We start from the raw sequence: 26,619 nt of genomic DNA, 5'->3' as shown, positions 1-26,619 counted from the left end.
GTAAATCAAGTTTTCAATCCGAGTCTCAGTGTCTATCATCTTCCATAATTCTAAGCAGTGGTGGCTGCCACTGAACAGGGGTGGCGGGGCAAGGGGTGTGAGGGGATGGGAGAGATGCAAATAAAAAAAAATAAAAAGAAAGAAGAAAAAAAACACTTACCTTTTTACTACGGAGACTGGTACGTCTCCTCCATCCTATTCCCAGAAGCACGCAGGCTTCCAGCCTCCCCTCCAATCACGACGCTGCTGTCATCAGCATGACAGCAGAGCCGTGATAGGTGTCTGCACCCTGCTTCGGCGCTCACACAGGGAGTTTCACCCTGTGCACTTTCCCCTCCTGGCTGTTCACTACAGCCGGGTGGAGAAATGCAAAGTGCGCATGTCTGTTTGGACTGCCGAACACCGCCGGCCAAACACACATGCGCACTTATAGGGCACCAACCACTCCTCCCTACAAGCCCCGCACTAACCTGGCCCCTGAAAAATAAAATGGTAATAACGCTTCATTGTTATCATTTTATTTTTCCTTCCTTTCTGCTGAAAGCAGCAGGGGAGGTGACGCTAAGGCGGAGGAGCTGCCCAAAATTAAAAGTGGCTAAAAGCAGGGGCGTAGCTTGGTCAGTAAGATTCCAAAAATAACGCTAGCATCACAGCAAAATACATACGCGAGAAGCAGGACGTACGGAAGCTTAAAGTGGTAAGACATGAGTGCGCACTGTAAGTGGTACTTAAAACACAACATTTTGTAAATAACCAGCATTCTTTAAGAAATTCAACACAGATAGAGGAGAGAGAGAGAGAGTGTGTGTGAGTGTGTGTGTGTCTGTGTGAGTTGGTCTGTGTGTGAGTGCGTGTTTTTGTATATGTGAATGAAAAAAAAATCCTATGTGACATCAGACAGACAAAAATCACCATAGCCAACTGAAAGCCCTTGTACCCAACTGTTTACTGAAGAATACATTTATTAGGGGAGGGTGTAATCTCCCAATGCCCCCTCTCCCATACAGCCCCCCAAAAAAGATATGCCCCTGTATAAATGTACAGTGTTTGCAAAAGCCTGGACTTGGAAGCCAGGATGGGATTTGAAAGGTCAGCCCTCCCCATAAAGCTGTGTCCACTCGGGTGGGGGCGCGTCCTGTTCCCCTAGAACAGCAGACCCAGCTGTCGGTACCCTTGTACACCTGGGGACGGTGGGTCATGCACCAGTGCTGAAAGCAAACTTTCAGTGGAAACAGGTTCTCCCGGGCTGAACTCACCCTAGGAACCTGGCAAACACAGGCTGTGCATTCTGATCATGCCTAGAGCTGCAGGAGGAGTGATCACTTTTACACGACGGTCCTGCTTCAAATGGCACCACATACTCACATTTACCTGCTGCTAGTGCCTGGAATACTTTTCAATTACATTTCATCACGCTTAAAATACTAAATTATGACCATGATTACATGCTGGTCAAGCTTAAAACAGCAACATATGTCCACGATTCATGATGGTCGTGTTTCCAATAGCAACATATCATGTTTACATTGTGATCATGCTTAGCATAGCAACATATTACAACGTTTCGCTGCTATTAGTGCTTAGAAACCCACATTACCGCGATTACATCCTGATGACGTTTAGAATAACGCCGTATTGTCGAGATTAGACGCTGATCATGCTCATCACGGACACTCAGAGACAGGTCACAGACGCCATAGACACTGGGAGAGACAGACAGATAGGAGAGGCAGACAGAGTGACTCACAGACCCTGGGAGACTCGGAGACGGGCCACAGAACCCGCTGACACTGGGACAGACGGACCTTTGGAGATACAAATGGGAGAGACAGCCACTAAGAAACAGAAGCAAAGAGATGGGCCACAGAACCCAGACACTGGAAGAGACAGACACACAGAAACAAACAGATGGGCCACAGAACCCGCGGATACTGGGAGACACAGACCTTGGGAGATGGGCATTCATGGGAGATGAACAAGGGAGATACGGGCACATGAAAGAGACAAACACATGGGAGAGACAAACGCATAGGAGAGAGAGACACTAAGAGACAGACACAGAGATGGACCACAGAACCTGCAGACTGGGAGAGACAAACCTTGGCAGATGCACACACACACACGGGAGAGACAGACACTGGGAATCACAGACACTGGGAGACAGACACTAGGAGACAGTGCTGGACAACAGAACCCGCAGACACTGGGAGAGGCAGACACATGGGAGAGGCAGACACAGTGACTCACAGACTGGGGAGACAGAAAGGGACAGAGCTGGAGCACAGAACCCGCAGACACTGGGAAAGAGACCTTGGGAGATGCAGACAGTGGGAGACACAGCTACTAGGAGGCAAAGGGGCCACAAAACCTGCAGACATTAGTGGCCAGATGTATCAAAGGTTTTTACCCATTCTGTGTCTATGGGAAAAAGTGTTTGTGCTTTTGGCCCTAAAAGAGACAGACCTCGGGAAATGCCAGTTGTAGCGGACAGAGACAGAACCCGCAGACACTGGAAGAGAGAGACAAACCCGAGCAGCCCTGGACACCGACACTAAAGCTTGCACACAGAGTGACGGGCTCAGGGAGCAAGCCACGAACACTAAGAGACAGACACTGGGAGACAATGGAGACTCAGAGACATTTGGGAGACGCAAACAATGGAAGAGAGAGACGCGGACACCAGGGGCGCGGCTTGGCCAGTGTTTACGCTTCAGATTTTGACAGTCAGGCCGAAATAATGTTTAAATACATTATACCACAAACGGGTGGCATGAGAGGGGGCTAAGGGGCACTGGGAAGCAGTGCTTAATTTGTGCTTGTTGTTTCCGGTGCTGAGCACCGGCACTTATTTGTGAGGGCCGGGGCTTATTCTTCTGCCTCAAGCATTTGCTGCTAGCAAAAGACATACGTGAAAGAGGGAAGAAGGAAAAACTAAAAAAGGGTCATAATGGGAGAAAGTAGAAAGTTGCAGGATGAGCTGAAGGGGCAGGGGTGGCCGTAAATGGATTTAAGAGGCCCGAGATGGCTTCAGGATTAAGCTGCCTCAGTATTCAGTGCTGGCAGATTTAATTACAGCAGCCTCGTGTTTAAGAGAAGAGCTTTGAGCACAGGCACCTCTTAGTTTACAAATTAAGCACTGCTGGGAAGGGAGATGAATGCGGACTGGTAGGAGTACCAAGAGAGAAAGCAAAATATTCTGTACAAAACCTACATCTGTGAGGACTTTGAAACAAAGTGTGCGTGCATTTTTTTGTCCCTGTAAACATTCCTGCTGAAATTCGACAGTCCACACCAGCATTATTGCTACTGTAGCCAACTATGTATAAGAAAATACAATTCTTAGGTGTGTGTGAAGTCATTAACCCCCCCCCCCCCAAAGAAAAAAGCTGCGGACACAAGGAGACAGAAAGCAATGGATCCCAGGAGATGCAGTTGGATGACAACCGGGAGTAACGGGCACATTTTTTCCGGGTGGGGTTGGGGGGGCGTGGGTCCCAGGCTAAAGGGAAAATTTCACCGGGAGACAAAGCCGGACACAAGGGAGTCTCGAACACTCTCGGACACGGGATGAGTAGTCACAGAAAGTGGCAGATCACGGACACCCGGGATTCCTGGTCTCGGGGTGATCCTGGGAAGACACTGACGTGAAGCCAGAGACACGAACATGATATGACGCGTGAAGCCGTGGACAAAGTTCCTAAAATGAGCGTACACTGCAAACAAAAAAACACTTCACAGCACATGTTGCTCTTGGCACACATAAAAGCAGAGACACGAACGAATGGCAAAACAGGCGGCTAACCTATGGACAGTTTCTGACCTACGGCCAAGATTGTCACATGAACGAATGATCGCGCACAGCTGCCAACTCCACCTGCTTCTAGCAGCTGTAGTTGGGTAAGTTAGCGCGCGGGCCAGAACAAAGCCCAAAGTCACACAGTGTGTCAGTGATGAAGCTGTCAACAACTGATAAGCGAGGCGGAGTCAGAGAAGCCAAGGAGCACATCGATTTTGCGCTCAAGCAAAGTTAAAAGCAAAACTACAAATCCCATAATGCATCCTGCGGTTGGCTCAAAACCCGTATAGGCTGAAGCTGTCACACTTGGAATGGAACATAAGGTGCAATCAAGTGAGAAAACCCCACACACAGACACTCAACAGGTTGTACACAGCAGCCAAACACAGATCACAGAACACGCCAAGAGCAGGAAGGGACTCACCTCACTGACTTGCTGCTTTTCCTGTTTATCTGCGCCGGTTTCTCCCACTCCTCCAGGGGAAGCTCCTGCAAAAGACATCCCAAAAATATGAAAAAAATGACAAGACCCGGTCAGTCTGGTGAGAACACACCGGCTATTTTCAAAGGTGGCATCTCGCACTCTCCTCCCCCGCTCCCTATCTGCCCGCACTGCGCTCGCCCCCTGCCGGGGAGGGTCGAGCACCCCCGAGCCCTCCTCACTTGGAGTCTCCCCTGCGGTCCCGCGGCCCTCGGAGCCTCCCGACCAAGGCTCGGCAGCCGCAGCCCTGCTTTCATACCTCCGCCGTCCCCCGCTCCCCTCTCCAAACAAAACCTGTCCGGCTTGTTTGCGATGGCGCAAGCCCCATTTCTACCAAACCGCTCAAACATTTTTCCGTCTCCTGCTCAGCAATTTGTTTTTTTTTTCCTCAGAGAGTTGGAAACAGGGGTGTAGCTAACTTGGTGCAGCCGGTGCAGTGGCACCGAGGACCATTCAGAGTTGATAATTGCTACCTCAACAGCAGTTAAAATATCCATTATCCTGCCTGTGCCAGGGCCCATGTCATCCTTGTTACGCTACTGGCTGGAAATACCAAATAATCAATAACATCAAAACATTCACGCCGGGTTATTGCTTGAGCGTGTGGGTTGCTTCATTTCAAACTGACATGCAAAATTACGATTTGAAATCTATAACCAACAGGTCTGAGTAATAATTCGATAAGCTACTGTAAGCGTGCAATCGTAAACAAAAATACAAGAAAACTTAAAATTCCCTTGTAAGAGTGTATCCGAGGAAGTAGTAAGCACTGTTTTCTATGTCCTCGTCTTCCTTAAGGTGTGAGTATGCACGAGCTGGCCATCTGGTCAAGGGATCTTATTTATAAATAAATACGTACATCTAATCAGTCTCATCTCAAGGTTCACATACATATATACAGTAATTCTACATCCATGGTGAACACTGTGCTCATAGGACATGCTGTAACTCATTACACAGGCTAGTAGGGTCTTATAGGCAGTGCTTAATTTGTGCTTGTTGTTTCCGGTGCTGAACACCGGCACTTATTTTTGAGGGTCGGCGCTTATTCTTCTGCTTCATGCATTTGCTGCGAGCAAAAGACACATTTGAGAAAGACGGAGGAAGAGAAAAACGAAAAAGCGTCACAGAGGGAGAAAACAGAAAGCTGCAAGAGGGAGCTGAAGGGGCAGGGGGTGGCTGTATATGGTTTGAAGAGGCCCGAGATGGCTTCAGGATTACGCTGCCTCAGTATTCCGTGCTCGCACTTTTAATTGCAGCAGCTGCGTGTTTCAGAGGAGGGCTCTGAGCACCGGCACGTTTTTATCGACAAATTAAGCACTGCTTATAGGTAAAATGTCAGATCCATTACTACTAAGGTGAGAAACTTCTTTCTGTTTTGTGATGTCTTTTCCAGGAGACAGGTAATTACCGCAACAACAGGCCTCCCAAGGGTTCTTTTGATATATGCCTATATGTACAGTAGAATCCACTTTTAATGATGAGATTCCTAAACAAACTGGAGCACACCAATAAGTTATTGGAGACAAATACAATATGTCTGAATGTCAATAGATTTCTCGCCCCCACTGGTGTGTGCAAACAAACTTGGCCAAAAGACGTGCACATTATTTACTTTGTGTCAAGGTAAATTAACGGTAGAAGGTGGTTATGAGGAATGGACAAAATGAAACATAGCTGGAAAAAAATTATATGATGATAGTGACATATGAACCATTTAATTATTTGGAATGGCCAACATAGAAATTTGAAGCTCACTTTCAAAATTTAAATGTAAACGTCTGTAATGCGCTTGTGACAAATGGTGAAGGGGTCAAATATCTGAATAAAGAAATAGATCATGATGGAGGCAAAGTAAAAACAAAAGTAAATGTAAAAGCCAAAAGAACTAACAGCGTCCTACATGCATGGTTATATCAAACCAGTGACATGGACCACACCACACTATGTATGTCAATGAATTTAGAGGACATGCTCCACGTAGAAAGAATTTGGGGAACACAATTTGGAATCCATCAACAGCTTTCAAGAAAATAGGGTATCTGTGGAACATCACCCAAAAAGCTGTAAATAAAATACAAAACAAGAATAGAGCTGAGCATACCACACCCAGAGAACTAATAGGTTCATTAGGAGTCATGATGAAAATAAAAAGTCAAAATGAGTGAACATACTTCCACAAAAACAATGACATATCATGAAAAGAAATCCAGACCTACAGATTGGATTAATATTAACGATTATATATTGCCAATTTGATTCCATAAACGAGATTCTTGTGAATAATTATTTTGCAAAGAAAGAGTCAAGCACACATGGCTGGAAATTCAATGACTATGATTTTGGAAAAGTACTAAATGGAAAAACATAAACATAAATCACATGTGAAGCCCAGTTTATAGAAATAATTCAGGATGAAAAAAGATTAGAACATAATAACGAGAATGGGATCTATGTGTTAGGTTGCCCTGTGGACGAAAATAAATAGGAATTACTAGATAGACATCATTTTAAAATGCCTTTGATTATCTAATAAAAAAAGGATCCTGGATACCAAGTGGCTAGACCTTTTCATGTGGTGCACAATGTCAACTTTTGGACCTAATGAACATGTAGAATTGTTCGCACAACTAGACGGAGTAAATGGAGCAGTGCAATCCCCGATGACAATAGAATGGAAGCAGCATTAGGACAGAAGATATGAGCCGTAAAAAAACTCACTGGAAATCTTGATATTAGTCTATGGTACAGCTACAGGATAATGCATCCAGTAATTGTATGAAAGAAACTTAAAGCTAAACAACATCACTGACCGGTCACCATGCAGTCTGGAAACTAAAATTTGTAGGCATCTTGTACGACAGTCATGTGACGAGCAGATAGAATTTTTTTTTAAAAAAAGAAATAGGTACACTTTTTAGTAGATTGGGACTGCATGCTAACTAAAATAATATACTAAAGAGTAAACAGTTCAGTGACGGAATATCAGAAATAAAAATATCGTGTGGCTATAATATCGTGTCAAAAATATCGAGGACCAAAATATCGAGAAGGTAGGTATAGATCCACTATTCTAGATTCCATATCTACAAACCTTGAAGATATATAAATATCTTCAAGGTACATATATGTGGAGTTATATTGTAAAAGTTTGCTTATCTATGGAAATTTACCTTCACAATATTTTTGTCCGTGATATTTTTGACATAATATTTTTTCCCCACAATATTTCTGTTTGCGAAATTCTGTCTAAATACTGAATAAACATTTTAAAAAAAAAACTGAACTAAAATGAATATAGAAGCAAGAATCTTTATGAACGACCCACTCCGGACACGTTATTTTTAATTGGTCATTAACTGGAAAAGGGAAGCCCTGGTGACCTGGGGAGGCAAGAATCTTTTTGAAATAAAATAGAATATAATAACTGAAACCTGGGATTAAAAAATGATATTCATCTAAGTAGTGTCACTCTACAAATTCTATGATGCACCATGAAACAAGAAGTCAGAGGCATCTGCTCCCTGAAGCCCATGAAAGACAAGGCAAAAAAACCCAAAAAAAAACTTAGTAGCTGGCTCTGATAAAGATTAAATATTCTGGCTACATTTATTATTTGTATTTGTAGAACCAAAGTAACTTGAGGAAGGTGAGCAATACCCAGAATGCTGCTCTCTTCTTTGAATAACAGCTCCTGCCCAGACAGGTACAGCAGAGTTATAGTCTAAAAGGGCATTTGGCACAGAGGAGGCGGGCTTCCATGAGCCAAGCCTAGACCTTGCAGCCATGGATGGGTGAGCGCACTGGGGAGAGAACTGTGGAGAGTGAGGACAGCGGGTGCCCTGGAAATATACGGACCAAGTGAGGGGTCCTAGTCCTAACTGTTCAACCCCATGAGGGGTGTGAATTAGTACAATGTATTATATTGTATTGTATTGTAATAGTATTTATATAGCGCTTACTACCCCAGATGAGGCGTCAAAGCGCTTTTTGGTGAGTAGCACGCTAATCCGGAACCTAACAAGAATTAGTGATGGATTAGTATCAGGAAATGTGAGTACAGTTTTAGTATTATTATAAGTTAATTTGGGTGATCCTTCACTGGTGTCTGCCCGGAGAGAACTAGTTATGAGTCATTAGCATGCTTCCCCCCCCCTCCCCGATCCATATTAATAGCTTCAGTGAGAACTGGAATAGCTGGAGAAGCAACGAGCCTGAGGACAAGACGCGGGGTTCCTACATGAACAAACCACTTAGAAGGCAGCATCTGACACCCCCTCCCCTGAAAGCAGATCCCCAGCCAAGCATTAAGAGAGCCCCCTGTATCATTCGGTATTTGCTCCCCAAAAGTTGTTATTATGGCATCCACTGGGAACCAACAAATAAAGTATGCGGCATAACGATGGTAACAGGTAAGTGAAGGTTTCTCCTGCCGCATGTGTCTGTTACATGGTCACAGCATAGACTGTAGCGCTATCCTGCCTCCTCTTATACCAGAGCCATGGATGTGGAGGGGATTAAGAGCGGAATGCATGGTTGTGCACTCTGACCCCCTGTGTTTCTTGTCCGTAATGTCCATCGAACAGTAATACTTTGTAGAGATGTACACAGACCACCAGGTAGTTGCCTTAGAAATAGCAGCAAGAAACCTCCTGCCTAAGAGGGCCATGGCTTCACCTTTCTGCTAAGTATACCTCGATCTACATGCATCAGAGAGTTCCCCAAGCAGCAAACCATTCACCATACCAGTCCTGACTCTGAAATAGTGCTTCCCTTGCGTGACTGTGCCAGTGGGCGACGTGATCTCTTCCTAAATCCTTTGGTCTCAGCTATCTCTCACACAACCTCACTGCACAAATCAGGGGTATGTAAGGAGAACTTCAGCTGATCACTGTGGACTGAAAGAATACAAGCAAGGTTATTGTCCAATTCATATGAAATGATGAAGCAACCCTAGGGAGAAATCTGGAATACAAGCGTATAACAATTCGATCTGTGTGTATCTGTAAGTGATGCTTTTCTATAGCGGCTACATGCAAATTAATAACAATGCCCATGAAAGTAAAGGCGACTAAGAAAATTACCTCCACTGCAGTTCTTTGAAGGCACTTATGCTGAGGTTCAAATGGGGCATATTATTCTAAAATTAAAATCTCACGATGGAGCTGGGGCGCGCAGTGGTCCTGAACAAGTCTTTTTAAGACCTTTAATGAAATTGTCAGTGACTTGTAGAGTATACCACCTTCATGCAATGCTCCACAAAGTGCTTCCACTTAATTGCCCAACAGGTTCAGCTATGGGATGACATCCTCCTTGAGAATTTGTGTAAACTTTGTGCTAGGTTTAGTGGTCAGAAATCAAGAACTCCAAAGACAAATCACCAGAATGAATGACTTAAGTGAATTATATTTCCTTTCTGCCTGCTGAGCAGATTGCCTCAAGGTGGCACCTTTCACGAGGTACAGTGGACATTTTTGTGACGTGCAAACAGTGGCTGTCCCCAAAAAGTGCAAATAATGTAGATTATGTACATCAGCATTGAGCACATTTTTACATCACCTGCGGTGGTATTGGCAGGAGAGGGAAAGGATATGAAAAGATCCCTGACCAATCTATCAACAGTGCATTCTCTTGGAGGAGTTAATTTAGGCACCTTTTGTTTTCTTTTCTGGCAAATGGAACCACACAATTCCTGCTCTGCTCCGTTCCTGAAAAGAACACTAGATGTTTCTGTGCGTCATGAATGGTGTATACTTTGTGTAGCTCCGAGATCAGTTTCATTCATCTGGCAAGTGCGTTGAGTGTCAGTATGAGTGACAAATCCGCTGCAAAGTGAGAGCAGGGTCCGAAATTGGCTGCACTGTCTCTCTAGGTCAGTGGTTCCCAACCTGTGGTCCGGGGACCCCTGGGGGTCCTCGAAGCCTTCTCAGGGGGACCGCGAGAGCCTAGAAAATTAAAAAATATTAATAAATATTGACAAATTAGGTCCCCAACTTCCAGTAATGACTCAGGCAGGGGTCCCCAGATTCCCATGATGATTCAGTGGGGGTCCCTGGGTTCCATTAATGTTAAGGTGGGGGTCCACAGAAATCAAAAGGTTGGGAACCACTGCTCTAGGTAGTTTACTGTTGTAGCACTGTACATCCTTAACGAGACCACCTTGCCCTCCACTTGTGTGCCAAATGCCCTGAATGCCAACTACACTAATTCAGTTCTAGCAGACAGATGTGTTGCATAGACTATTAGTGGGTTACCCATCTTTGGATGTCAATGTTTGCACGGCACTGAGTTCAGGGTACCTACAGAAGAGACTCTCTTCTGAGTACCAATCAGGAACATCAGCTCAAGCAACCACACAGTAAACTTCTCGCTGCTACAAGAACCAAAACCATGGGGCCACGTATCTCAGAGCCACAAGAGATCTTCTTTACAGGGTGAACATTTGGATTTAAAAATACTCAGATAGAAGACGACCCAGTGGCCTGGAACACTCTCCCCGTAGCCTTGAAAAACAACTAAACCATTTGCCCATCTGAAAAACTTCTGCGTAAACAAGGTTAAACAAGCTAATTAAAATCACAGCTCTCAGTGGACGAGAGATTTGAGTCAGGGATGATCTACTACTAAAAAAAACAACAACAAAAAAACAATTGACTTGGCACCGCGATGGCTCTTCAAATTAGATCTGTATGGACAAATATATTTTTACTTACTTATTTTTATGGCCACAGCCACGGTGGGTGGAAAAACACTATAAATAGGGCATAGCACTCTGTTTCTGGGTCTTTAGGTTTCAGATGGATGGATGGTCCTTTACATTAACAAGGTGACTGAGGAGGGAGCTAATACATCAGCTAGAGGTAGGTTCAAGAGTCTAGAAATGCTCTTAAGCAAGGCCAGTTTTCTAATAAATTGACCTATCGCACTGAGCGTCGAGGCAGAGGTCACTTCTTGTGTGATGTTAAATGGGGCCAGGCCTCTAGGGGCTATCTGAGCCTCCAGGCCTCTCACTGTTAGTAGGTGTGGTTACTAGGACACTGAAATCCCACTGAAGGTACCACCCAGACCTGGGAGAGTGGCTGACAGCTGGACCCAGAGCCCAGAGATAGTACCAGAACATCCAGTTGCATCCAGGCCCACCACCTCGTCTACACCTTGTGCTCAAGCCTGATCCTATCTGGTAATTTTTGTTAATTAATGGAGTTCCAAAGGGCAAGGAGTGGGCCTACAGGGGGCGCAAGAGTACACCGTATGTCCCACTTTGTGCATTTTATTAGTCAATGAAATCGATTTTCCAGCTCTAGCCCCTGGACGTTTAGTAGACCCAACAACCTGGGATTGGTGAAAAAAATACCTGTATACTTGAAAAGTGGTAGCACGACGCTATGGCATGATTCCTAATCATGTTTGTTGGAATTCCATGAAATTCTTGCTTACATCACAGGAGGGTCCTGCCAGCAGGAGCGCCTGTGTGTGACCCTGCAAAGGGCTGAGTGGTGGACCGGGCACCCCTTGCTGCAGGATCACGCTACACTGGTTCTGCAGCATCTCAGCTCCTGCAGGAGACCTGCCCTGGGGCTAGGCTTCACCATCTGACAATACAACAATGAACCTGTAGGCCTCCAGCGATAAAGGATCCTTGAACTGGAAACTATCAACAAACAGGCCTTTTCCCTTCTCACTGTGGTGCTGGCTGGCATTTTAGAACTGCTGCTTTTCAAACAATAGCTGAATTGTTTTATAGTCAGTGTGGTTCTGGGGTTTCACTGTCCACTCAGCAGAGATGAAAGTACCACTCAAACAGTGATGCTTGCTCTCTGCGAATATGGTACACAGAGGCACCGTCAGCTTCATTATAGAATGAGGGTCACGAAGACCCAAAATAATATAATCCGAGACAATTGTTGCACAACCCCTCTTTGTCCAGTTTTATGCCCAGTGCCACCCGAGTAGTTTCCTATCTTCATTTTAATAATAATAGTCTCATTACCATCAAGATGAACATAGAAAAACATAACTGTCAATACTTAAAAAGGAATCAAAGGTTGAAGAGGTCATTGAAATCACTAGATTAACATTCAGAATGACGCATCCTAGGCTACAGTTAAGATTTCTTGGTGAGGTAGGACATACACCGGGGCTTAGGAAACACGTGGGAAGGGACGCCGGCATGAGAGAGCCCCCAGGCTGCAATGAGGCCTCTGGTGGGGCAAGATCAAACAGCTGCAACGGCCAGGACAGGTGCTGCCGGGACACAGCTACTTAGAACGTGGTTCGCTGAGCAAATGGGGTATAATGACCCAACAACACACAACAGCGAGTGTGTAAAATTATGAGATGCCCCTCTGAACATAAAACGTTCTAGGGCAGTTGTACGGCCTTTAACCCAAGCCTCTTCCGTCCGAAAAACTATGGAGTCCATTCACAAAAAAAGTTGGCTGATTTGTCCATGATTAAATACATTTTGCGAAATTCACAGAAACGCCTGGGGTATACACTCAGAAAGCTATAATTTTTACAATTTGTAGGTAGGCACTAGTCTCTTAGCCCACACCTACTTCCCGCAGACCCTGCACCACTAAGCGAACGGTTGATTTAGCCCTGGGTACCAAGTGCAGTTGACCCCGCTCCTTTTTGGAAAAAAAATCCCCTCTGTTCTTCTCCTAATCGCCGTGAAGTGTGGGTGTTTTCGCTTCCCTTTCTAACTCTGGAAACACACAAACTCCTACCTTCCGTGTGAGTACTTCTCTGCAGGGCTGGGAAACACCCTGCACATTGTTCATGATTACCCACAATTTTCCGATTATGTAGTTGTGCACAAGATTTTTGCAGAGTCAACCGACCCTTAACACAGTGTCGGCTCACATAAAAATGTAACTTTATGCAGGGAATGCACGTCTAGCCACTATCATTATACATGGGTTCATTAACTAGGGTGTCATCTGTGCAAACAGCCGGTCCTAATATATGGATCAAGCCTTGCTGAACACTATAGCCAGATACAGTGATAATGAATGATTATTAAATATTGAAACCCAAGGAGAAGGGATCAGAACCGTGTAGTGAGATCCAACCTTTCTATCCCAAACATGAATGGAGGCAGGGCCGGCCTTAGTGCTGGTGGTGCCCTGTGCGACAATGTGTTTGTCGCTCGCCCAATGACCACCACAGCCACGGACTGCCTCACTACCACCCTTTAACAGTGTCCCTCAAAACTGCGATATCTCCTCCGGCAGAACAGTACTCACCAGAGTTATTTTTACATGTTTCTTGTTGCCTGAAAATTGCTGGAGGCAAGGAACGCTGCAGCAGGTGCTTTTTAATCGTAATATACTTGCAAACAAGGCGCCCCCACCTGAAGTCAGCACCCGGTGCGATGGCACCGGTTGCACCACCCTAGAACAGGCACAGACAAGAAGTTTCCATCCCTGCAGTCGTGCTTCACAGGTCTCTGAGAGGGTGGGGTAGGGCCGGGTGGGGGGGGGGGGGTGTGAAGGGGGGGAGGGGAAGCGTGGGTGGTTGATGGAGGGGCAACACAACACACAAAAAATGCTTTAAAACCCCCCCCCCAAAAAAAAAAACACTTACCTCCGCTCTCGCACCGCACCGTTCCTCTCCTCTTCCATCTCGCTCCTGCACAGGCTCCCAGCCTGACCTACGCCCAATCCTGACACTGCTCAGAGCAGCGTCAGGATTGGCTGGGAGCACCCAGCCAGGGCGCTCCCAGGCAGACTGGGAGCCTGTGCAGGCTCTCTCCAGCCTGGCAACTGTGTTGCTGGGCTAGAGAGACCCTTCTGCGCATGTGTGTTTGGCCGGCCCGAGACAGCCGGCCAAACAAACATGCACTGTGAGGGGAAGTGCTGAGCACTTCCCCTCTTTGCTCGTCACCCTGTGGCCCGCCCCTTTTCATCAAAAACTATAATAAACATAGTTTATTATAGTTTTGGGGGAAAAGTTTTGCAGTTGCCGCTACTGGCGGGGTGCAACACTCCTCCGCCCTCATGGAGGAGCCGCCCCTGCATGCTTGTGCCAGAGACATACGCCCAAAGCAGTTAAGTAAGATCAGCCAGTTTAAGAGGGAAGCAAAATTGGCCCTTGATATAGTGCTTACTGCCAGCCTTCAAGTAGCAGATAAATAACTTAATGCCATTACCCAAGCAGGGGTGTGGAATTTATTAAAATATCTACTTGTCCAGTGGACAGGTTGCTTCTCAAATCTACTTGTCCTGTAAAAAGATCTACTTGTCCCTTTGGTGCCATGTAGTGTGGCGACAAATTATGGCAGCAATCTCATTATGTAAGTGCTCTGATAATAGCCTCTCTGATTATGTCAGGGCTACTACCATAGTAGGGCTTAAATACTTGCAGTTTCAATCCCTACTGTAACAATTTCCTTATTTTGCCACCTTTCTGCAGATCTGCATACTGGGGCTGGAGGAAGCAGTAAGCAATAGTTCTAGGGCTGGAATGCCTTTGAGTCTGCAAACCTACTAACCTGCATGTTTTAAAGATTTTTACCAGCTTCTCTCTAATATTTTCCCATAATAAGAAAGGTTGGACATTTACTCCTGACAATGGCAGAATTAGAACTTCTTCCAGGGTTGGGAAGAAAGTGGCTGGAGGGAAAATGAACTTGCAAATGCTCAATAGATTTTTACATGAGCAAATCTACACATCGTATTTACCCATGCTAAAATACAGTTCACAAATATTTTATAGGGTACAACATATACCATGGGTGCACTTTTGTGACTTTCTTTAAGAATTTGGGGCCACATGTAGGTAGGTTCAGATTTGCGACCTGCAAATTGCGAGTCGCAAATCCGAATGTAGGATGGTGTCCCTGACACCATCTGTGATTCGCAAGGGCTTCGCAAATGCCCACCTCATGAATAATCATGAGGTGGGTCGCAATTTGCGACCCCCTCGCGAATGGCGGCCCTCACAGGGATGGTGGCCTGCTGGAGACAGCAGACCACCATGTCTGTGACTGCTTTTCAATAAAGCAGTTTTTTTTTTTGTAATGCAGCCCGTTTTCCTTAAAGGAAAACGAGATGCATAACAAAAATGAAACGTTTTCGTTTCATTTTTTCAGAGCAGGCAGTGGTCCACATGACCACTGCCTGCTCTGAAAAAATGTTTACAGTGACATTCACAATGGGGAAGGGGTCCCATGTGGATCCCTTCCCTTTTGCGAAAGTGTTAGCACCCATTTGAAATGGGTGCAAACTGCGATTGGTTTGCACCCGCGTTCGCGGTCACAAAACAATCCTACATTGCACTGCGAGTCGCAATTAGGAAGGGAACACCCCTTACTAATTGCGAGTCGCAAACCCGTTTTGCGATTCGGTAACCAGGTTACCGAATCGCAAAACTGGGTTTGTGCATCGCAGTGTGCTTTTTGCATGTCGCAAACAGCGAAAGTCGCTGTTTGCGACATGCAAAAAGCTACCTACATGTGGGTCTTGGTCCCTAATTAGGTCTGGTGTTAACAAAGACATTTTGTTTTTATTAAACTTCTATTTCTCTCTCTTTCGGCCGGCTTTACTGTGAGTGATCGCATTCTGCTCTTCCACAAGGAGCATATTGCCACACAAAGTAGTTTTGTTCAGTGTCAGGAACTACAGTGGCAATCAGTGACGTAACTAAACTGGAGGGTGCCCCTTTGTAAAGAACATGGAGGAGCCCCCTCTCCAGACTCACTCAGGGCAGGTGCTGTGCTGAAGGGGCCCCCTGGAGGGCGGCTGCGGGGCCTTTGTTATTCCACTGGTGTGCTTTTAGAGAGTTCAAAAACTTTTTTGGGGGGGTTTGCCAGTGTTTGTTACAATGTTGAGGGGCTGGTAGCTCCCACAACAATAAAGTGTTACAAAAGCCATGTCAAAACAAGACACGCATTGATGAAACTAAAAGACTTATAAAAATATGTCAGATCAGTTGGCTTTGTCAGTGTTTGTTTATTTTCATGCTTCCCATAATCGTGTTGAAAATGGTTACACTGATTTTCCATTAGAAATATTTTTGGGAAATACTAGCATGCATCAACACATTTTACTAAATGACACTTCATTTGCATATAATCAGAGAGCATTCTGGGAGCATTAAACTTAGCCTCATAGCCTAAACTTTTCAAACATGTGTATACACGTTTTTTTTTTTTTTGTACTGGAACCAACGTCAGTAGTGAAGTGTGACCTTAAAACATTTATTTACAGCACTCACCCTAATAATGAAGACTTTCAAATAATGAACCATAAATACAAGTTCGAATAGCATTAACTTTTGGAAACACATTAACTCAACTGCAGAGAGTTCCACTCTCTGTAATCAGGCAGCCAAAGGGTTTGTGCTGCAGGGGATTGGGCCTACTTGTCCCAAGGACAAAGTAAACATAAAAACTTGTAGCCCTTGACCCCAAACAAGATGTCCCGGGCGTCGGGCGATAGGAATTCCACATCCCTGCCCAAGGTAATGCTTGCCATTGTATGGTACTGCCGAGTCAGCTGTACTCGAATTTCCACATGTGAACCAAAGTGTACACAAACATATCTACAGCAGACGCCTTACTCCACCGAGTTACTTTCTGGCCAGTGTGCTAGGAAAATTAACAAAGATACCCCCGCCTACGAATCAATGTATACATACCATGCGCTCAAAAGGTTGAATTATTTGTACATATATTTTATTGCAAATTATTTTTCTTTTTTTCCTCAAAATTGTCCATTTCAACTCAAAACAGTTCATTTGTAATGTCCGGTGTGCGTAGATTGTCTGGAAATCAGACTGTAGAACTGTTTTTTTTATGGTTTGGCATGTCTTTATCATAAAATTCAAGAAAAAAAATAATTAGCAATAAAACATGTACAAACAATTGAAAGTTTTGAACGTATGGTACATATACACTGATTGGTAAGGCTTAAATATAGGAGGGTTAGACAGGGGTTTCTTTGTTAATTTGTAATTTCCCTGCCCAGGTACTCTATTGATACAGGGGGTCCTTTGCCTAAGTGCTGTAGGAAATATATTAAACAGAATGTGCAGTGATACTGGGACAGTTTCCTGCCTGAGGTGCTGGAAGAGTCATCAGCTCACTAAAATTATAGTTTTTTAAAAATCCTGTTGTCGCTGAACTAGTAAGTGCAACAAAGGAGCAAGAACTTTAAGTGGGAGACATGAGTTTGTGGAAGAAGGGGAGGCATTTTCGTCAAAAATATGATTTAGTAGTTAGTTATGATCCAATATTATTAAAATATGGATAAACCGTGCAATTTTGATTTGAAAAAATGAGTTATTTAAGAAATATATCAGAATGGTTTTAACCAACATGTACTGTTTTGTTTCTTATTCTACTTAGAAATTTGCCTAAAACCACATTGCAAAATCAAAGGTTTAAATTAACCTCTTTTTTAATATTCTCAAAATTCAAAACGAGCTATGTTTTACACTGGTGCTATCACGTGACTCATTCTTTCATCTTCCATAGGACCCAATAACAATAGTGCTAACAGGTTTCTAGCAAATGCCATTTCCTTAAAACAAATTAGATAGACACGACAAGCGAATGTGAAGTGGTTTCTTAAAAGTTGTTCTTGGGGGCCCCTCAACTACCAATGACCTTTCACTGAAGTTGAACAAAGAGAGAATGCTGTTTGGAAAGAAAACTGAAAGGCCTCATTGTTTTCCATTATCTTTTTGGACTGCCTCCAGGTCTGGGAGGGCAGCAGTACCTGCCAAACACCTAATTTCATCACCCCTAACAGTGTATGTCCTGTACCTTGAGGTCTATTTATATCTGAGTGAGGGGGTTAGAGTCATATTTGCTTCATTTTCTTATTTTTACAAGGAGTTACACGCTTCATATCAACAACTGCTGTGCCCTCTATCTAAGGAGCATTTCACCCATTAAACAAGTACCGGTTCCTTTACTTTTGCTTTTTAAGTACTGTGGCTGTAGTTTATCTTTTCTCACACTATATATATATAGGCCTCTACGTCTCAGTATGAAATTAGTTTAAAAAGCAAGTCTGGCTTAAACTGTGACACATGCCTTAAGGCCTCTGAAAGGCTGGTTTCCTCATGCAACGCAGAGTCTGCAGGGGCCTGCGTTACACCCCTGGTGCTACGGCGCATGCTTAAGTGTGTGCAACAGGCACAGAGTGGAACCGTGCTCTGTATCACAACAAATGCACTATTTGCGCTAAATGCAACAAATGCACTATTTGACAGGCGCGGCTCCTCCGCTAGGGCGGACAAGCGTCGCCCCCCGCCAGCAGCAAACCTTTTACTACAAAACAACTCCCCCTCATTGAGCATGTGTGTTTGCCCGACCGTCTCAGGCTGTCCAAACACACATGCGCACTGTGCTCTCTCCAGTCCGGCACTGTGTTGTGGCAGTTCGGGCTGGACTGTTCCCATGAGGAACAGGGTCAAGACTGATTTGCATATGGCTGGGTCCAAACTGGGGTGGCATGGTGAGCAAAAGAATGATGCATTAAACCCAGATCTATGACTGGAGATGAGTGTTTGCATTGTTCAGCACTCCGTCCATATCCTTTTCTGTTGCGAAAGCGGGTACACACACAATCTGCGATCCTTGGTTTCTTAGTGTCAAACAGCCCTGGGTGATGATTTTCACAGTCATAGGTAACCCAACTCTGGGTCAGCTAATTAGGCCAGGCTCCTAATATACTAACCTGAACGTCTAAAGACTACAGTTTAAGGGAAACTCGAAAGGAAGGGTAAAGTTCAGGGAGGTTTGCGAGGTGGTTTGTACAGGACTAAGTTTAAATATACCCAAAACTGGGAAAAATGCCTTAAATCCTGTCCCGGAAATCGATGGCAAGAACTACTTCTGTCACTGGAATAGGTATACGCGAACCTTCATACATGGATATGGCGACTGGGAGGGCAGTATTCACATACGTTTTTGCTTTTTTTTTTTTTATTATTGATGTTATGTTTTTTTCAGAAACTTTGATTTGGTGAAAGCATCTGTATTTATTATTTCAAGAAAGTTCATTTTTAATTTCATTCAGTAACTTGAAATCAATTAAACCATGATGTATTTGCAATATACAGATCCTCTACTGGGGGAACGTAACCGCCACCAAACCCAAGGCTTACTGGAATGAACCACATGGCGCACTCAGTCACTGTTCGCCAAATAATGGCCAAGTTCAAACGGTCTCGAAACATCCTCATACACCTTGGCTACACATTTTAAAACGAACAACACTTTAATATATATAGGCTGTGCCAATATTTGTATGGATGTTAAAGATTTACTAGGGGGCGAAATATAGGACTAGTGCCTTCGGGGCAAAATGTTCATTTTTTAGGTCTAGATGGTCTGCGAATGGTGTTTTGGGCTCTTGTTTGCATTGTATTATGGGTATTATGTACAGAGCAAAAGGTACAAGTAATTAGAGCAGCTGTAGCAATACGCTGTATGAATGTCTAATTTTATTAAAGTACAACTCGTTAGAGCTCACTAGGTCAAGAGTCCCACTATGGCATATACTTTGTATTCTGAAACGTGACTAGATTAATTTGAATGACTAACAACTAACTTTAAATAAATACTGCTACTACTGCGCTAATTGGCTATGAAAAAAAATAAAATAAAAAAAAATAAACAACCGGGGTGAAAAAGCACCCCCTCTATTTTCAGCACAATTAGAGCCACTGAGCGAAATTTCTATAATCTGACCTCAGATGTGTACTATACTCGAACCTGGATTTTATTTAAAGAAATTGAATCCTTCCTCTTGGACCTTCACTTCCATTGCAATTTTCAAGATGTTGAGGTACCACAAAGGAGAGATAAACCTAAGGAACAGGCGGCTGAAAGGGAGCTATGACAACCCATGGCGAGCATCCTCTGGCCTCCCTCACGGGCACAAGAGTCTTCAGCTGACCAGTGGACGTCTGAGGGACACAACATGGGATTGTTGACGCAACCCTTGATAGACATTTCTTAAAAATGCAGCATTTTCTCTTTGGGACCACAAATACTTGAAATCAAAGACCTCAGTTTTAAATGAGAGTTCCCTTTATTGAATATTGTAAAGATGATGCTGTGCAATCCTTTGTCATGTTATCAGCATCTGACAGCGCTCTTCCATCTTTGCTACGGGACCAAGGGCCAGATGTATCAAAGGGTTTTATCCATTCTGTGTCAATGGGAAAATGCTTTGGTACTATGGCCCCAAAGCTCTTTCGGAATCAGGCACCCTTTCCATATGGTACGATAACTAGGATTCTGAGTTCGGTTGGCACCGCTATACCAAATACATACCTCTGATGCTGTGGTGGCAGGGGGGCTGTCTCACTGGTTCTGTCTGGTCAAGCATCTTATAATTGTATCCGGACATGAGGGGCTAGGGTGCACTCTTGGGTCGTAGGTGTTGTTGGGAATCTGATGATGGCGACCACATGGAGTATCTGAACTTTATTGGATGTGTCTAGTAGGTTCTCTGTAGTGCGGGTGATGCTGGGTTTTTTAATATTAAGTGCTCTTGGTAGCACTGTAATTTGGCATGTCTATGCCACGAGGAAAGCAGGTCATTTGATATACCTAACATTCAGCTGAACATCTGGCTGTCTTGTAGGAAAGACGCAAAGAGGGCTAGCTTTAGATTCTAGGTGCACGGAGGGATGCCGTCTTAATGTGGAGATTCGCGGACTGCGACCTTTTCTATAAGGAAAAGCTACCTCTGATCAATGAAAATAGTTGAGAGCTACTAATACTTTGACCATTGGTGCAGCAGTGACCACATCACATAGAATAACAACAGTGACCACACCTTGCAGGATTACTAGTAGCGACCACTCAGATATATGTCACAATATCCAGTAACAAAATATTGTTATGCCAAAATATCATGTTCAGAAAACGGACTAATACAATAATATGAATGTACGCAGAGATAGGTCAGTATAGATTTACTATTCTTAATTTCTTATCTATATACTTTGAAGATACACACATCTTTAAGAAAAATAGAAATGGAGTTAAGAATAAAACTAAAAATAAACTTTCCGAACAAAAACTTACCTTCTTTATTTTGCAGTAATTTATTTTTTGGCTACAATATTTTTGTCTGGACGATATTTAAAACTCATATACATAATATCGCACATATGCGTACATATGCGGAGAGAAAGTGTATCTGTGTGTAAGCTTTGAGCTGTATGATTGGTTTTGGTGGTGGCCACTGCAATGATATGGAGATATCTAGCACTGTCATGTTCATAATGGCTAGACCCTCTGAATTATGTACTTTCTTTGCTTGCACTTCGGTGAGCTACTTTAAGGGTGAGCTACCCACTGGAGACCTTTCCTTGGACAGGCAAGCGTGCTGAGGACCAAACTAACAGAAGACAGACTCACCTGGAAGCACGGCTTTCTGCAAGACCAAGTATCATTGTGTGCAAAGCTGCTCTCTTCTAGGACTTTATGCTGAGATGGACAACATCGCTCACCGCATCGCGGCCACTGGTGTTGGTGGAAGCAACAGCTGTGGTGGCTCGCCTGGAAATTCATCTTAACCATGGCAGGACATATGTCCCCGGAACAGTACATGCACGGCTCGTGGACCACTGTGCCGTGGATATTACATGTACGACTCAAAGCTCTGATATACTCATGCTCACTGGAGTGTTTCACTTGATTGTAGAACACGGTCTGGTCTGCAACTTGATTCAGACCACAGTCTGTATAGGCCACTGAGACTTCTGGTCTTACTGGTGATGGTGGAGAATAGCTATGATCCACTGAAAGCCTTCTTAAATTTCTACAGTCGGAAACTACAGGCTGGAAAACACTGGGCTCTGCATGCTTTGGTCTACAGTTGGGCTTTCTCGTCTGGACAACCAAACTGGGAAGATGGGAAGCAGGGCCTCCCCTGCAGGTTTCCTCAAAGAACTTCCTCCTGTCTGCAAAGGGTAGGAGTATGGTTTCTTGGGTGATTCTTGTAGGTGCAGGTGCAATCTCTGGTTCCGTCGCATAGGCTTTTGGGGGGCTTTCGTTGACTGTCCTCTCAGACTGGCTTTCTTTGGGTTGTCTAGATTTTGGCTGTAGCCTTTGCTCTGGAGACCATGTCCATCGCCCACCCCCTCCGTAGGATACCTGCTGAGCTCTTTGCCTTTCAAAATCTGGAGATGGACATGGCGTGCTCCATTTTACATCTGTCACAGCAACTGTTCGATCTGGCAGATGGCCAGTAGGTCTTACTACTTCATCCAACATTGGTTCCTTTGGCTCTTGATTCAGGTACTCAGAGGATGTTCCACACTGCAGGCCACTGGCAGGCTTCTCTTCTGAAATAGATTGGTTTGGCTTTGGATGAGAATCTGCCCACTTCTCATCAAATGTGGCTGTATTCACCATTACATGATCAGAGACTCTCTCAACTTCAGACACCTGCACATTCTTTGGCATTTCCAGAAGGCATTCGGTAGAGTCCTTCTTCCATTTGTCTTTGGCCTTCTTGTCTTGCGGTCTTATTGACCTGGTCTTTGGTGGCGGAGGTGGAGGCGGCAGGGGTAGCCGTGGAGGAGAAGGGCATTCAGAGGGTTCTTCCATCTCCTCCACCGGTTCTTCTCCACAGAGCAGAGTTGTACTGCCATTACTCTTATGTAACTGAGCTTTCCTCCTCTGGATTTCATTCCTGAGGTTCGTGGCAAAGCGCTCACTCCTCCTTCTTATCTGCGCAGAACGAAATCGGGATGAACCAGGTTTCTTGACATGCAACTTTGCTTCTTCCTGATCCTTGCATTCCTCTACTAACACCTCTGTGCTGTGAGCTGGCCTGAGTCCGCCGGTGTTTTCAGATGTGGATTCTAGGGAGTGGTGCGGTTCTCGCTGTGGATCTGCTGTCCCATTTGGCACACTCGAGGACCTTTCCAGATCAGGATACGATTTTAAGGTTGAAGGGATTCTATTTCCCGATTGGTGCAGACTGCCATCATTTTCAGTCCTAACTTTGAATTTATGGTTATCTTTACTCAAATTCCTATTACATTCATCATGGAATGATGAGTCTTCACAAAGCTGTTCTTTGGTATTTTCCTTTAAGCGTCGACTATTTCTATGTCGCTGCATACTGTGCAGTGGAGAGACGGTCCACTGATGTCCTTCCTGCATAGATTTGGGTTCAGAGCCATTGCTACAGTTTGTCAGGTCAGATGATTGCTCTGCATCAGGAGACTGCTCAAGGGCACTGTGCCAACGCGTTGACTGTGTGGTCAACTGTTCTTTTGTGCAAGAGGTAGTGCAATTGATCAACAAAGCTGATGTAGCCTGAATGTTTTCAGTCTTGTGAACATCCTTCCCATTCTCACAAGTTAAATGATTAATTGTTGCCTTCTTCCCAGAGGGACGCTCTGTGCATGGCTTTGAATTTTCACTTGCGGGAGGCTCTGTACATTTCTGGCATTTGTCCGGGTGTGAGTTTAGCATATAGTACTGGTCAGCGGGTAAGCAATCCTTCATATGCTCTGAACACAAGGAGAATGTTTGTCCACAGCGGCGCCCATCCCTGCCTTTATCTTGAGTGGAGAGGAAGTCATCAGAAGCCCAACTCCCAGTGGCATTCAACAAATCCACCGGGGCCGAAGCTCGTCGCTTCTCTTGGCTAGGGTGGCTTTTCGGAGCACGTAAGCTATCCCTCCTAAGTGGAGGCTGTGGAGGGGCTTTGCAAGAAAGGGCAAGGTTTTGTTCATAGGTACCTGATGGCGGCCTGGAGTTGGGTTCTGAATGTCCACCTGGTCTGTGCAAACTGGCATCATCTGAGGTTTCACTGACACCATTTCCTGTTTGCAGATACCTGCCATCATTGTGCTTGCAGGGGCCCAGGTCCTGAAGGATGCAGTCCATGGAGGCAGACTCCTCAGTCCTGAGGGACACTGTGTAGTCGGAAGCATTGGAACTGGCCGAGAATGAGCTGTACGCAGAGTCTCTTTTGTTGTGATACATGTTCTGGTCGATGGGCGAGAGATTTCCCTCGTAGTAGGTTTGACTGGGTTGGTCGAGGCTATCCATGCTCCCGATGGAGCTGCTCTTGTCAGTACTGCAATGGCGGGAGAGCTGGTTCCACTGCATAGAGAGGTCACTGCAAGTGACAAAGAGGGCTTGTTAGTAAGTAGCAGTTAATTACATATTCTATTACATATCTCTTACACAAATAGAAATAAGATGAACATAGCTATGGAAGACAAGCTACATACTCTATTACTTTTGGCAAAGAGGACTGACAATGCCCATAGGTCGGACCTTGGCAAGTTATGCAATAGTCATTTATTTCTTTTTTATGGCAGGCATATGTTCCAAAAGCAGCAGAAAACATGCCACTGCTTGAATGTGTTCTGCTTATGCTCACATTAGAAACTTTGAAATGAATACTCATTAATCACTGCGCAGATATTTTGTAGAACAGTGTTAGTGCTTCCTAGCAGGCTGGGGTACCAGTGCACTTAGAAAAGGTATAGAAACACTTTTTAGTTTTAATGAGCATCACAAGAAAGTATGATTCTTATCATCAGAGAAAAAATTGTACCACTTGCTTTACATTTCTGTGGCCCAGAGACAGTTAATCCCCTAGGATGAATAAAATGATAAAAAGTAAAGAATGAGAAGAAGAAAGAGTGTGTGCGCGCGCACACACACACACACAAGCACACAATATATAACGTATGTTAAAGCCAATATCCTACTGTTATCTCCAACCACACATCTGCTGCTTTTGTATTAACTTGTGACATCCCAGTTCATCGTTAGGTGAAGATGATTTAATGATCTCTGACAGTGCGGGGAAAAAAAGGGAATGCATTCTTGGCCACATAATCAAGCTGTGTAGCTAGCAAATCAAAACGTTCATAATTCAAGCACTTAACTGTTTTATGAACTGTTTTGATTTGTTAGCTACACATCTCTAGCTGTCTCCAGTCCAGACCTAAATAATGTTATCAGTGTGTCCCTTCCTGCACAAAAACAATCCTGGCTACAATGCAGGCACGTTTGTACCATCGTGCAAGGGTGCCTGCTTCTGCACTAGGCTGCAAATACAGCGCCGGCGTAGAGGGAAAAGACAGGAATGCGCTATATGCCATAGATACTGTGCATTCTTTCCCCTTGAAGCAGGACAGAGCAGCAAGATGACTCTCTGCACTGCACCAAAAGCCCATAAATATGAACCTAAGTTCCCTGAATGCCAGAAGTGGAAGAAGTGGAAGGATATAGTCATCCAATCAAAAGAATGGCACAGAAGCCATGTTCCAGGGTTGAAACAACCACAAGAGGTGGAAGGAAAGCAGTTGAATAGAAAACAAGCAAATGAGGGTGACAAGAAAGCCAACGAATGGTAAGCAACGGGTTGACCCATAGTGCACTGAAGTACTGGTACTGTCCACAACAGGTTTAACAGGAGACAGCAAGACTTAAAAAGAGCAACATTATCCTTCTTGCTCAAACATCGAAAGTGTGTACAGTATCTGCAGATGTTTATTTTCACGCTTAATGAGCAAGGGCAGGCCCACCCAACAGTCTTAAATATTATTCCCCACTTAAATAAATTGCCATTTTGTCTAGTACTTTCCTACAGATATGCATATTTCTAAACATGTTCAAAGTCTACTGTGCAATAAGATGTTTATTTTATATGAAAATGTTTAGGGTTTTTAAATTCATTCAGTTCCTATAATATTCAGTTTGAGGTGAATGCCAGGACGATTATTCCCCAATTTAATAAAGTGCCATTTCATATATTAATTTCTTACAGTTACACGTTTTTAAAATATGCTTTCAATCCACTAAGCGATAAGATTTGTTATTTTAAATTTAAAGTTTTGAGTTTTTAAAGATATTTTATAAATATTCACTTTCTAGATCTAATATTCAGTTGGTGAAGGGCATCAGGCCAGCCAGCCCTACCACTTAACACCTGCCATGCAGAGCCCATTTGGTCTCCAGCAGTTGTAGTCTACTAATACTGAGTAGTGAATATCAATATATTGTTATTGTTGCTAAAATACCAACTCTACATCAGTGTACCTTGACATTATATGTATTAGCAATTTATTTAAGTGGGAAATATTAAGGAAAACTTCCACCACAAACAGAATGTTGGATATAAAAACGGAATAATTTTAAACACTCAAATCTTTAAATATAAAATGCAAATCTCATCACCGAGACTAAACATATTTAGAAATATGCAAATAACATCAAGTACAGTAAACCTCTACTTATATATACTTATCTCGCGATATTATGAGTATTTCATTCTAGTATCTCGAAATTCCCTACTCCATATTCTTGTATCTCAATATCCCCTACTCCATATTC

The 26,619-nt window shown here is 44.1% G+C and overlaps 1 protein-coding gene across 6 annotated transcripts in view; it reads right to left on the bottom strand.

Annotated features, from left to right (window-relative positions):
• SHROOM4 (shroom family member 4) overlaps positions 1-26,619 on the bottom strand; it is a 365,241-nt gene that overhangs the window by 43,090 nt on the left and 295,532 nt on the right. For all 6 annotated transcript variants that reach the window (XM_069211858.1, XM_069211860.1, XM_069211861.1 and 3 more), the window contains 2 exons: positions 21,667-24,388; positions 4,221-4,285 (listed from right to left, as the gene is read on the bottom strand). In XM_069211858.1, the coding sequence (XP_069067959.1) occupies positions 4,221-4,285; positions 21,667-24,388 (2,787 nt within the window). The remainder of the gene's footprint in view (positions 1-4,220; positions 4,286-21,666; positions 24,389-26,619) is intronic.

Source organism: Pleurodeles waltl, chromosome 10 (genome assembly GCF_031143425.1).
Source record: "Pleurodeles waltl isolate 20211129_DDA chromosome 10, aPleWal1.hap1.20221129, whole genome shotgun sequence".
Classification (NCBI taxonomy): Eukaryota; Metazoa; Chordata; class Amphibia; order Caudata; family Salamandridae; genus Pleurodeles; species Pleurodeles waltl.
Note: the sequence above shows the minus strand (reverse complement) of the source record. Positions and strands in the feature narration are given on the sequence as shown.